The sequence below is a fragment of the Hemicordylus capensis genome, chromosome 1 (genome assembly GCF_027244095.1).
Source record: "Hemicordylus capensis ecotype Gifberg chromosome 1, rHemCap1.1.pri, whole genome shotgun sequence".
NCBI classification, from domain to species: domain Eukaryota; kingdom Metazoa; phylum Chordata; class Lepidosauria; order Squamata; family Cordylidae; genus Hemicordylus; species Hemicordylus capensis.
Window position 1 is genome coordinate 131,688,431 of NC_069657.1, and position 13,626 is coordinate 131,702,056.

The following is a 13,626-nucleotide window of genomic DNA, read 5'->3' on the forward strand; positions in this document are numbered from 1 at the left end:
GAGCCGTCCCTACAACTCAACACCTTCTGATCTTTTTAGCATATTCTATTTTGTGACATCATAAAGTAGAATATGCTAAAAACTGATGATGTGGCGACTCCCTTTTCTCTCTCTCAGAGGAAGTTGTTTTATACCCATTCAGACCATTGATCCATCTAGCTCAGTACTGTCTGCACTGAGTGGCAGTGACTTTCTGGGGTTCAGAAGGGTCTTCCCCTGCCCTACATGGAGATGGTAGGAATTCAACCTGAGACCTTCTTCATGCAAGTCATGTACTTTAGCATTGGGATGCAGTCCTTTCCCTTCTCCCTAAATTTCTCCACCACAGGCAAAACATTAAAACTAAAATGTAAACAAGTAATATCCCAAATACAAGGATGATTAATTTAAGCCACACGGCATCATTTCTTGGTGCATTGCCTCTTCTGTTTTTATGCAATACTCACCACATTGCCCTTCAGTATTGTTATAAAAACTGCTGAAAGGCAGGCTTATATAAAAAGCAAGCTGAGTATAGGTGACATAAAGTCCAATATTCCGTATTTTAACAACAATGTATGGTCCAGAGGTAGTGATATCAATGCCATCATTTGAAAAACTTGGAGCGATTTCCCTGTTGTTAAACAGAACCTTTAAAAGTAATGGATGGAAGAATTAAGACAAGTCCATGAAGTACTTGAAATAACCTGGTTAGGCACAGCTATTCCTTTCCCAAAAGAGACTTCTTCTTCTTCTTCTTTTGCTTAGCACCTAATTAGCACTAACCCTGATTCGTAACCAGTAGACTAAATCCTATCTGCACTGAATGAAAGAGGGGAGGGGTTCCCTGTGGCAGTTTGTGGAGGTTTATCACTTTTATGTTTTAAAGAGGAGATGTGCATTCCAATTCAGCCTTCACTGAGATGAAAAATTCAAAGGTTCACAATATGCATTGCTGGAGAGGGGTAAAGGGAGAGAGATCTGCTGATGTTTACCATCTTTATTTCTGGTTAACGAGCTAGGTGAGCATTCCCTCAACTGTATTAGTAAATCAGGAGACCACTTGAACCAAATAGCTAAAAATTAAATTAAGTTCAGGACAGTTCATGGCACAGACATCAGCCTTGTATCACTCTTCACCAGTTATGTCACAGGCACTCTTCAAAAAGTACCCACATCATTTGCCCACCCTCATTTAACACTAAACTCACAAGCAAAGCAGATGCACTTTGTTTTGGGGGTGGGGTGGGGATGATCTCCAGCATTTTCCTGAAGTACACAGCCATGCATCTTATTGGATGTCCTTGGGCAGATATTTCAGTTTCTCCTTCAGTCTCCCTCTCCTCACTGGATCTGTTCACACATGCACATCATTCCATTTGGGACCAGCATGTGCACCCTCCCACCCCACCCTCAATCTCTTACCAGTCCCAGTCATTGCTGGTTGCCCCGTTTGGGGGCCATCAGGAAATTTTACCCCCATGTTCTGATTAGCCTTTGAATGGTGGGTGGGGATTGCCCTCACTGGGACCATTACAGCTCTCATGTGGCTTATGGACATTGTACAGGGCACTGGGAGGTAGAAGGCAGATCAGTTAAACTGTTTTAGGAGTACCAAAACCTGCGCCATTTTGGGTTTTTTTAAATGGGGGGTAGCCCTGCCCCTAAAGGGGTGCAATTAGACCCAAATCAAAATCGGGTTGAATTTTTCTCCACCTTTGTAGGGATGTGCGAGCCAACTTGTATCAAGCCGGGCTCAACAATGAGCTGGCCAGGTTCAAGCAGTCTGCGTTCAAACTGGACCACCCCCAGTTCTAAGAACCAGCTTGCAGGCCAGCTTGGGGGGATATACAAGTAAAGAGGGATTCCCCAGCCTAAGTAGGGGGCAGTAGTGAAAGGGGAATATATATTTACCTTTATTTCCTGATGGGGGATGCAGCAGTGGTGATGGAGGTGGCAGCCAGCCTGTCATTTGGGAGGCTGGCACGGTGGTGGTGTCTCCATTGTCGCCTCCGTCATCACCTCCAGTGTCACCATGTCTGCCTCCTCAGCTGGTGGGAAACTAAAAGTAAATATTCCCCTTTCACTGCTGCCCTTCGGCTAGGGAATCCCCCTTTACTTGTAAAGGGGAATCCTAGCTGGATTCCCTTTTACATGCATACCCCACAAGCTGGCCCATAAGCCAACTCAACCAGCTCAATGGCCGAACCAGACTGGATGCAGTTCAGTCAAGACCAGGCTGGGTCCATTTGAATCTGGTCCAGATTCATACCAAACAGCCAGCTTGGCACCCCTGCACCTTTGGTCAGAGGGGCTGGAGCTGAGTCTAACAGCAGGTGGTGCAGTGCCTTTGCCCCAGTCCTAGTGCAGGCTGATGGGTACTCCCTTCTTGGCAGTGCACTTAGCTGCACTGCCGGGGCAGGCAGAATGTGTGGAGGAGAGCTGGTCTTGTGGTGGTAAGCATGACTTGTCCCCTTAGCTAAGCAGGGTCCACCCTGGTTGCATATGAATGGGAGTCTAGAAGTGTGAGCACTGTAAGTTTTCCCCTCGGGATGGAGCCACTCTGGGAAGAGCAGAAGGTTTCAAGTTCCCTCCCTGGCTTCTCCAAGATAGGGCTGAGAAAGATTCCTGCCTGCAGCCTTGGAGAAGCTGCTGCCAGTCTGAAGACAATACTGAGCTAGATAGGCCAATGGTCTGACTCAGAATATGGCAGTTGCCTGTGTTCCTGAATTGAGGATTTACTCATCTGCCTGCCAGCTGCCCATTTCTTGCTCTGATGCCTATGTGGTTATTATTGTTGATTATGTTATTTAATAAAGTTTGGCTGGGCAGATTGCCTGTGCCAATTTACCCATATACAGTATGCTTGTCTGGCTTCTTCACTTCTCAGTGCAAATGTTTGAAGTCATCCACACAATAAAAACTCTGTTCTACCTAGGTTTGGGAGCTGTGTGTGCTCCCAGTTTTCAGTTGTGTGGAAGCAAAGTAAGAGGAGAACCTGGGTAGAAGTGATTGTGTGGAAGCAAGGTAGGAGGAAAATCTGGGTAGCTTTTCCTCCTACCTTGCTTCCACACAATCACTTCTCACAATTGACATCCACATCTATTTAAATTTATGATCTTAGTCCTATTTGGCTGTTCAATATAATATACTATAAAATAATACTCATGAGAAAGGTAAGAAATGTATTACCAGGTTGCCTGCTTTCCCATTTCCAACTCTTTGCGTCAAAATTACGATAGAGTGGTTATAAAATATGAAAAGGGTCATAGTGCAGATAGCTCCTTCTGCGGCAGCACAGTAGTGATTGTCCATGTGGATCCAGAAATTCTGAGAGTTAGGTCGGATTGGTTTCATCAGGAGATAGGTGCAGTTCCCACGGAAATTATAATAGGATCCATCAAATGTTACATAGTGTTGATTTCCCCATCCACTGCAAGCACCTAAAAAGCACACACTTATTACAGTTAGAAGGGGGGAATTATTGAGTTCGACCAACAGGCTCTCAAATCTACAGTACTTGCCAGCACTCCTTTCCCCGTTGCAAGGTGGAAGTCATCCATTAACTAACACATAGGTCAGTCTGTGTAATCCAAGTGACATTTTTAATCTAAATTAAAGGCCGGGGTAGAAAGCCAAGTTTGGTGGTGTGGTACTGCCAGGATCGGGATCAATCCCGGCAGTTCTCACACACAGCCTAACCTAGTCTGGTCATCACTAGTTGGGTTAGGCTGCGTGTGAGAACAGCTTTTATATGTCAGAATGTGTGTCAATAAAATCAACCTATAAATCAACTTTCATTCCACACATTCTATAGTTCTTGTTGTATTTTATCTAATAAGCTTTTTTGTTTTGTTGTTTGGAAGTTTGTCCCAGTGATGATCCTGTAGAGGGGGATGGAATCCAAAAAGAAAAGGGAGGGAAAGGAAAGAGGGGAAATGGAGTTGCTTCTGAATAAAGTCTTAGTTAAACTAGAATAAGATTTATTTGTGTTTACATGGGAAGCAGTTATAAAACAGTCCTCAAGGTCAAACCAGCCCTTCATCTTTCTAAGTCCTTCAAGTTTTCAACTCTACAGCTTCATTCCATATAACCTTTGTTACCAGTATATCTCAGTTACAACCTCTTCATTAAAACCTTCTTTTAAATTCCCCATAATTATTGTATTTCACTCCTTATTAATTAGTAAAGGATGCTTATACTTCATCCTCAAACTTCCTCTGCTGACCCAGCATATCGTTCAACCTACAGTAAGGATAATGAGCATTCTCTGCCCACTCCCAAAGTCGCTGTGCAAAAAAATTCTCCTAAAAACAGGTTCCCCTGGGTTCTTCTGGATGTTATTTTGAGCTCCATTTTGCACTCACAGCAGTCCTCCCAGTGCCTGTGATTGCATGAGCAATGTAGCAGAGGATCCAGAAGTACTGATCATAGCTGTGGCAACTTCTGTGATTATAATACATTTTGGATAGGCAGAAAATCGTAGAAGTTATTGTTGAACTCCTGGACATTGTACATTACATAGATTTATACTTTTATACAAGAATTTATACAATTCTGGCATGTTCTCAATCTGTCTGGAAACATTTGTTTGATAGGTAGGCCTCTATTACATTATTATAATGAAACTGAACACAAGAAACCTCACAGATTACTTTAGCTTGGGTATTATGGAAAGAAAGGCCGACTTACATTGGCATTCCAAAGTCCCGCAACACTGAGATGCACCATGGTTTTTGACAAGTGGCAATCCATTGACACAGAGCTTCAGCTTTTGAGGTGGACAGCGCACATCTGATACTTTAATATTGTTTCTACCTAAGCAAGTAGCAATTTGGCAGCTTCCAAATGTCCATAATTCTTGAAACTATTGATGTATAAAAGGAAAGAAAACCAAAACAGGAGGAATGAGTAGTACAATTTGCTCTGCCTTGACATATGGTCAGTTCAACTCAATTCTGTATGCTTCAGCACCGTACAAATAAGAATCCACTGCGTCTTATCATCTATTTCTAAGCTGTGTCATATTTTTCTTGAAGATGCTGGCTTAAGATGGGACTATTCAACAATGGACTGCTATTCTGCAGTTGTTCATGCTATACACAACTATGCATTGTTGGTGAAGAAGAGGCATCTGCTGCCTTTGTAGCCTTGATGTCAGACTTTGATACCACTAATAGAAAGAAGCTGCGGGTGCTAACTTGGACTGTCTTCTTCAGCTAGTTAAAGCTCTGATACTTGCCTAAAGGTGAGCATTTATTCAACTGCATTCCAATGACCAGAGGAGGGATCAAGCAAGGATTAATCCTAGTCTCATTTCTTTTTGACTTCTTTATTAATGATATTGTTGCTGACCTCAGAGAAAAGCCCCCTGTCCCAATAATAAGGAAAAGATAAACAGTCTTTTCCCAGGCCACATGGTTCTAGATTTTTTATACCCATGTTGAGTTTCAGACTTTCAATATTCACACAATTTGGTTGGAACCAGTGAAAACATAAGGAATCCCATTTTCTCTTGTTGAGAATAGAAAAACCATGTCATCAATGTTAAGGATGAGCATGTGGTGTGTGAAGTTTCCAGGGTGTGTTTAAGAACAAGAGAAATAGATTTGGGTGTCATCAGCATATTGATAACACCCTGCACCAGATTTGGGTGTCATCAGCATATTGATAACACCCTGCACCAAATCTCCTGATGATCTCTCCCAGCGGTTTCATGTAGATGTTAAACAACATCGGAGACAATATGGAGCCCTGAGGGACACCATAGGAAAGTTCAGATTTTGAAGAACAACAATCTCCAAGAGACACCATCTGGAATCTGCCAGTGAGGTAGGAGCGGAACCACTGCAAAGCAGTGCCTCCCAACCCCAGCCCCCTCAGATGTTCCAGAAGAATACTATGGTCAATAGTATCGAAAGCCACCAAGAGATCCAAAAGGACCTACAGAGTCACACTCCCTCTGTCAATTCCCAATTGGAGCTCATCCATCAGGACGACCAAGGCAGTCTCCACCCCACAGCCCACCTGAAAGCCAGCTTGAAATGAATCTAGATAATCAGTTTCCTCCAAGACTGCCTGGAGTTGGGAGGCCACCACTTTCTCAGTCACCATGCCCAGCCATGAAAGGTTGGAGACAGGCCTGTAGTTATTTAACTCTGAGGGATCCAAGGCAGATTTCCTCATAAGCAGTCTAATGATTGCCTCCTTAAGACGAGGAGGCATCCTGCTATCCTCAGAGAAGCATTTATAATCTCTACCAGGCCCTCTACAACAGCCTCCCTGCTAGATAGTATAAGCCATGTCGGGCAAGGATCAAGAGGACAGGTGGTAGGCCACACCATTCCAAGCAACTTGTCCATATCCTCAGGAGTCACGAACTGAAACTGATCCAGGATCATCACATAAGAGGAGCTGCTGGACACCTTGGCATCAGACTCTGTAACAATTGTAGAGTTTGAATCTAAGTCTGCCCAAATATGAGAGATTTTGTCCATGCACACAAAAACTCATTAAAAACGTCACAGCGAGTAATTGTTGGTTCCAAGTACTGACTAAAGGGGGAGAGGTGCACCTTAGGCCCTTCACGACCCTGAACAACTCCGTCGGATGTGAACTTGCAGACACAATATGGGAGGAAAAGAATGGCTTCTTTGCTGCACGTATCACCTGAGCATAGATCTTCAAATGCGCTCTATGTAATAATCTTTTGGATTCGAGTTGAGTCTTTCTCCACTTGCGCTCTAGTTGTCTACCTCACCGCTTCAGCCCCCGTAGTTCTTCTGTATACCAAGGGGCCAGTTTTGAAGTGGCTGCTTAGTTTTTGAAGAGGACGCTCAGGAGCAATTGTGTCCACTGCCCTGGTGAGTTGATTATTCCAATTCTCCACCAGGGCATCAACAGGGTCACCAGCAGAGCCAAAGCTAAATCCCTCCAAGGCTTCTTGGAATCCTATTGGATCCAGTAACCTTCTTGGGTGGACCATCCTAATGGGCCCTCCGCCCCTACAGAGGTGGGATGTGGTCAAGGGTCCAACCTTAACCAGATGGTGGTCCATCCATGACAATGGGGAAATCACAGGAGTCCCCACCCATGGAGCACCATCCTGTTCAGAGTGAAAGACCAGATCTCAAGCGTGTGACAAGCAATATGCGTCACCCCTGAGACCACCTGGGACAGGCCCACAGTTGTCATGGGCTCTATGAACTCCTGAGCCGCCCCAGACAAATTAGTCCCAAAGTGAACATTGAAGTCCCCCAGCACTACAAACCTGGGAGACTCCAACACCAAACCCGAGACCAAGTCTGTCAGTTCAGTTAGAGACTCTATTGGGTAGTGGGGTGATTGGTACACTAACAGAAGTCCCAGTCTATAGCAAGTCCCCAAACTTAGGTCATTAGGTCATTACCATAATTTCCAAAAGCCTGTTTTATGGCACTGTTTTTGTCATACAGTTTTGACAAATTATTTAATTGTTCCCAAACATTAGTATAATTTATTCAAAGTTATAGTTTCTCAAGTAGTTTTATTGAAATCATGCATTTACTTAATTCAGCCTGACTCTTCTGGCCTATGACAGGTTGGTTCCATGAAATGCTCCATAAAGAAATACACTTATCACTGTTAAACTGCAGCAAAAGGTTCTACAGTTTTGGGTGAAGGATCCTGTAAAATTTCCCCAAATCATGATCTCTGTAGCTAGGGCAAAGAGAAAACAGAAGATGTTCCACACTAACTATTTACCTGTTTAGAAACTGCATGTGTGCAACTCAGGTTCTGCCCTGAACAACTGAAAGATCACAACCACTGGTTTCTACAACAGGTAGATTTTACAACAGGTAAAATAACAGGTAGATTTCTACAACAGGTAGATTTTTTCACTTGGAACTTATTCTAAGAGATCATGCAGATGGTTGCAACTTGCACTTTAGTGGAGGTTAAAATATAACCCACCCCCCCTTTTACACTAAGGTATTTGGCCACTATTTGAACTAATATGTCTAACTAGCTTAACCTATGTAGAGCATCTGCATGATAGTACTTGATTGCTCCCCTCACCACCTGCCACAGCCCCCCTCACCTCAAAGATCTCCCCACCCTCACCTGAGCTGAACTCCTGCTCCTCCTCCATCCCGTTGCTTCCATCCCCCTCACGCCTCTTGGTCACTCCATCCCTTTACTTCACCCCCCTCACCTCTCTTGGTCCCAGCTGCAGCATTGCTGGCACCTACTGGCCTAGCTGCAGCCTCCTGTCCCCAGAGACCTCCCCACCTGAGCCCTGCTCTTGCTGCTCCCCACAGGAGCAGCAGGAGCCGCTGCCGTGGTTGACCGGATCCTTCCTTGCTGCCAGTGCCATCATGGCCGCTCATTCCTCTCAAGCTGCTGACAGGCTCGGGCCCATCCCTCACCCTTCCTTCTGTCTCTCTTCTGCTACCTTCTTTTTCTCTCTTTCTCTCTCCTCCACTTAGTCTTCTCCACTCTTTCTTCCCCCTCCCTTCATGTTTTCTCTCTCCCTCCCTCCCTGAGTTAACAGATATTGTTCATCTTGTTTCCTCATCTAATTCACACAACGGCAGCCTCCTTCTCCTGAAGGGGCTCTTTCCTCCCTCACGACCCCTCTCTCCACAGACCCCTGCCTGCTATCTATCTATCTATCTATCTATCTATCTATCTATCTAGAGAGATTCCTTTCCTCTACAATCAAGCACACCTTCCGACCAGTAACAGTTGCATTCCAACTGGCCTTAACCATCACAGGCTCCTCCTTCTCCCTATCTACATATGGAATCCCCACTGCCCAGTCACCATCGTGCTTCTGCTCCCACAGGGTCCTTCTCCCTATCTGCATATGGAATCCCCACTGCCCAGTCAAGTGCTTCTGCTTGTGAACTCTCGTGAGAGCTGCCACACACAGGATTAGCCATGGTTATGCCTTAGAGAACTAAATATATAGATATTGTATTGCTTTGTAATATTGTTATGGCCCACTGCACAAACTATTATTATTATTATATTTTTGTTAAGACCAGATATGAAAACACATACACTTTTCACTCTACTCACTCTTTCAACCATATTGCTTGCTCACCTTTCTAGGAGGGACGAGATCAGTGCAATCATTTGTAGAAGTAACTGCAGGGACAACTTCTGAATGCAGAGGAGGCTTGTTCTCACACTTCTGAAAATTCCCCTTACAAGGTCTGCCAGAGATCATGCCAAGTTTGCTAGTGGCGGTAGTGGTTAAGAAACATTCTCCATAGCTGAATTCAGTTTGGCATGATGTATTACAATATGCATAAATACACCAACCTGAAGCATCCATTGTCACAAAGTGCCTGCTGCCTAAAAGTCCAGAGGAATAGTTAGCAAAACCGTATTTTATTTATTTATTTATTTTTACATTTATATCCCACTCTTCCTCCAAGGAGCCCAGAGCGGTGTACTACATACTTGAGTTTATTCTCACAACAACCCTGTGAAGTAGGTTAGGCTGAGAGAGAAGTGACTGGCCCAGAGTCACCCAGCTAGTATCATGGCTGAATGGGGATTTGAACTCAGGTCTCCCCAGTCCTAGTCCAGCACTCTAACCACTACACCAGGGATGGGGAACCTTGGCACTCCAGCTTTTTTTGGACTACAACTCCCATAATCCCCAGCCACAGAGGCCAATAGCTTGGAATTATGGGAATTGTAGGCCAACATCTGCAGGAGTGCCAAGGTTCCCCATCCCTGCACTACACCATGCTGGCTCTCGATATCAACCATATGTCAGGATGACATTCCTGTAACATGTATATGTATGTTATAAAATAGGTACCTTTATATAGTAGGGTTGTGCGTTGTTGTTTTTCTGTTTTGTTTTTGGTCCAAATCCGAAACACCCCCATTTTGTTCTTTGTTCGAAATCAGCCAATCCGAAACACCCCAATTTTGTTCTTTGTTCGAAACTGCAAAATCCGAATCCGAAACGTTTTGGATTTTAAAAAATGGCCCCGGGGGAAAACTAGTGGGTGGGGGTGTTAGTATCCAATGGGTGGAAACTACCACCCAAATTTCAGAGGAATTGGGCAAAGGGCTGATTTTTGGTGAATTTTTGAAGTATAGGATTTTTCCCATAGGGAAGAATGGAAGTTTCAGCAAAAGTATAGCTTCATGTTGGGGGGAAAGGGGTGGCCCAGAGCAGAGTAGGGTGGGTGGTAGTGCCCAGTGGGGGCAAGGAAGCTGCCAGAATTATTTCAAAGGAATTGGGCAGAAGGCTGATTTTTAAAGATGTAATGGAATTTGTGCATCTGTAAAGTTCTTCCCCATAGGGAATGATGGACCTTCATAATTCCTGCCCCATAACTGCACTTGGGGGGCACCAGGGTGGCGCAGAGTGAGTGGTGGTGTAGAGCACATAGGGTGCCAATCACCTCCATGGGTTGCTAACCCATGGGGTATTGGGTTCTGTTGTTTCTGAGATGTTCTGAGTGTAGATTCAGATTCTCTGGTAGCATATGAGAGTGGATTCATGGTTTATTGTTGAAAATCTCATATGCTACCAGAGAATCTACACTCAGAACACCTCAGAAACAGCAGAATCCAGCACCCCATGGGTTAGCAACCCATGGGGGTGGTTGGCACCCTATGTGCACTACACCACCACTTGCTCCTGGCCACCCCAGTGCCCCCCCCCGGTGGAGTTATGGGTCTGCTGAAACCTCCATTATTCCCTGGGGGGGGGAGACCTTAAAGAAGCGTAAACCTCAACAATTCCTAAGAAATCAGCCCTTTGCCCTATTCCTTTGGAATCTGGGTTGTGGCAGGCACCCCTTGGGGCACTGCCACCCAACCCACTGTTTTTCCCCTCAGGCCCCCTTTCTACCCCGAATATGCCCCAAAGACATGTCAACTTCAGAAATTCTTTAAAAATCAGCCCTTTTCCCAGTTCCTTTGAATCTGGGTGGCAGCAGGCACTCATTGGGGCACTACCACCTGAACAACTCTTCTGCCCCCAAATCCCCCTTTCTGCCCCTAATCCACCCCAAATAACATCAACATCACACATTAACAACAGCAGAGCTTTGGAAAAAATCAGGCAGATTTCCAAAGGTCATGCACATCCACATCCCCCCCCCCGCCCGAAATGCAATTGATCTACACACAACAGTGTGAAACAACAACAATGAAATGCACACTGCCCCACTGGCCAATGAGGATAAATGCACACTGCCCCACTAGCCAATGAGGGTAAAATTTACCCTTAAATTTGCATAAAAGGAATGAGGAGGCAATTGCCAGCAGATCAGCCCATGCTTTCGCTGGCCAATCTGCAGGCTGGAAATTCAAACAGATGTCAAAACTCAAAATGGAGACTGAAGGAGAAAGATTTTTTGCGATTTAAAAATTGAGTTCCAAAACAGCCGAAACAACAAAATGTTTTGTATCCGAAACAGGGACGTTTTGTTTTGGCTACAAAATTTTCTGTTTTGAGCACTGGGTGTTTTGTTTTGGCTACAAAACAGCCAAAATTGCCTGTTTTGTGAAAAAAACGTTTTGTATCCGAAATGAAACACACATCCCTATTATATAGCACCAGGGCTACTTTTTAAAAATATATTTGTATAGCTTTAAGATGGATATATACACCAAAAAATTTAGAAAGTCAGTCAATAATCAAATAACCTAATCTTGTATGCTTTCATTAATGCAATTTGTAAGTGCATTAATTTGTAAGAACATGTTTCAACCACAAACCAGTGTTGCATTAAGTGTCATACATGTGATGGCATAATAAAGAGCAAAGACTTCAACTTTTTGCTAGGAGAATGTCCATTATTCGTATTTGCTACTGTGCATCATGGAATAACTGGGTTTACGTTAGCCATGACAAAGTGCCATTTAAATTAATGGGGCTTAATTTAGTCATATCTAATTGATTCCAGTGGTGTTTATTTCAATAAGTCTGGAATTTGGATGTTACCCATTATTTCCATATTGATTCTGATGTAGTACAACGTAGTAGAGATTTGCAATCAGATTTCCAGCTAGTCCCCTTTATTAATAATGGAGTAATCTAAGAGTTCTAAGCCTGATAATATGGGGAACACCATTTCTGAAAACTGTAAGGAATGTTTGGCCCATTCAGATAGTAAGTAATTTTTTAAAAATGATAAATACTTAAAAAACCTAATGTATAAGGTGCAGAAATTGAATAATTATTCATGAAAATAAAATAGTACATATATAAAATGTCATTAAAATGATTACAAATATTATTTTCTTACCATTACTTATCAGCTGTCCATTTACATTACAGAAGCATGGGGTCATTTTTGGTTTTGCTGGTGTGGTTGTGAGAGGCGTTACTATTTTTCCTAAAATAATTAGAAGCAAGGGACATTTAATACATCATGAACATTTTAAACCTCTCCGAAATAAATGGAGGGTACACAGCAGCTGTACTTGGCAGAGTGCACACATGTTCATCAACTTATTCCATTTTAAACCTCTCCGAAATAAATGGAGGGTACACAGCAGCTGTACTTGGCAGAGTGCACACATGTTCATCAACTTATTCCTTTCCACAAACACACAGCATGGGTTAATATGAACAGTTATTATGATGCTCTAGAGATTTTTTTTGTTCATTTGTCAAATTGAAATATATAAATATATCTCAAGTATACTTATGCATTTATTAATTGGCAGAAGGCATAATTTTATTGAGAGTTATTGTTATTTTATTTATATAACATTTCCAAAACTTAAACTCACAAAATGCAGGTGAAGCCTACCAAGCCTATTTTTTTCCCATTTGCATTACATAAACTGCCAAGAGTCATGTGGAACCTTAAAAACTAGCCATTATTTTGCAATTAATGTTTTTTGATCTGAAGTCCACTTATTTGGACGTATGATGTCCATGCACTTGACAGCATGGTCTTTGGCCCATGAAAGTGTACCTCACAATAGTGGCTGACATCCAGACTAACAAAGCAAGTTTGTAGTGACACTGAGTGCACACCAAAGGATAAGCAATTTCCTCCTGATTTCACCCTCCCTCTGTAGCCACCTGTGACCCCTAAAAATATACCTCTTAGGGTTGTACAGACCTCAGGGACATATTTTTGGGAGTAACCATTGGCTACAGAAGGATTGATTGATTGATTAAGTGCTGTCAAGTCAGTGTCGACCTTTAGCAACCACATAGATACATTCTCTCCAGGATGATTTGTCTTCCACTTGGCCTTAAGGTCTCTCAGTGGTGCATTCATTCCTGTCTTAATCGAGTCCATCCACCTTGCTGCTGGTCACCCTCTTCTCTTTCCTTCAACTTTTCCCAGCATTATAGACTTCTCAAGGGAGCTGGATCTTCGCATAATGTGTCTGAAGTGTATAAGCCTGGTCATTTTTGCCTCGAGTGAAAATTCTGGATTGATTTGTTCTATGATCCATTTGTTGGTTTTCCTGGCTGTCCATGGCATACTCAAAAGTCTTCTCCACCACAAAGTTCAAAAGCGTCAATACTTTTTCTATCTTGCTTCTTCAAAGTCCAGCTTTGGCATCCATAAAGTGTTACAGGAAAAACCATTGACCGAACGATTCTAATCTTTGTAGGTATAGACACATCACTGCATCTAAATATCCTTTCCAAGGTCTTCATTG

The 13,626-nt window shown here is 43.3% G+C and overlaps 1 protein-coding gene across 1 annotated transcript in view; it reads right to left on the reverse strand.

Moving 5' to 3' along the window:
- Positions 1 to 13,626, reverse strand: part of LOC128324021 (mucin-5B-like) — a 109,398-nt gene that overhangs the window by 24,178 nt on the left and 71,594 nt on the right. The window contains exons 29-33 of the mRNA XM_053248138.1: positions 12,246 to 12,335; positions 9,068 to 9,321; positions 4,672 to 4,846; positions 3,172 to 3,422; positions 447 to 630 (exon numbers count right to left, since the gene is read on the reverse strand). Of these exons, the coding sequence (XP_053104113.1) occupies positions 447 to 630; positions 3,172 to 3,422; positions 4,672 to 4,846; positions 9,068 to 9,321; positions 12,246 to 12,335 (954 nt within the window). The remainder of the gene's footprint in view (positions 1 to 446; positions 631 to 3,171; positions 3,423 to 4,671; positions 4,847 to 9,067; positions 9,322 to 12,245; positions 12,336 to 13,626) is intronic.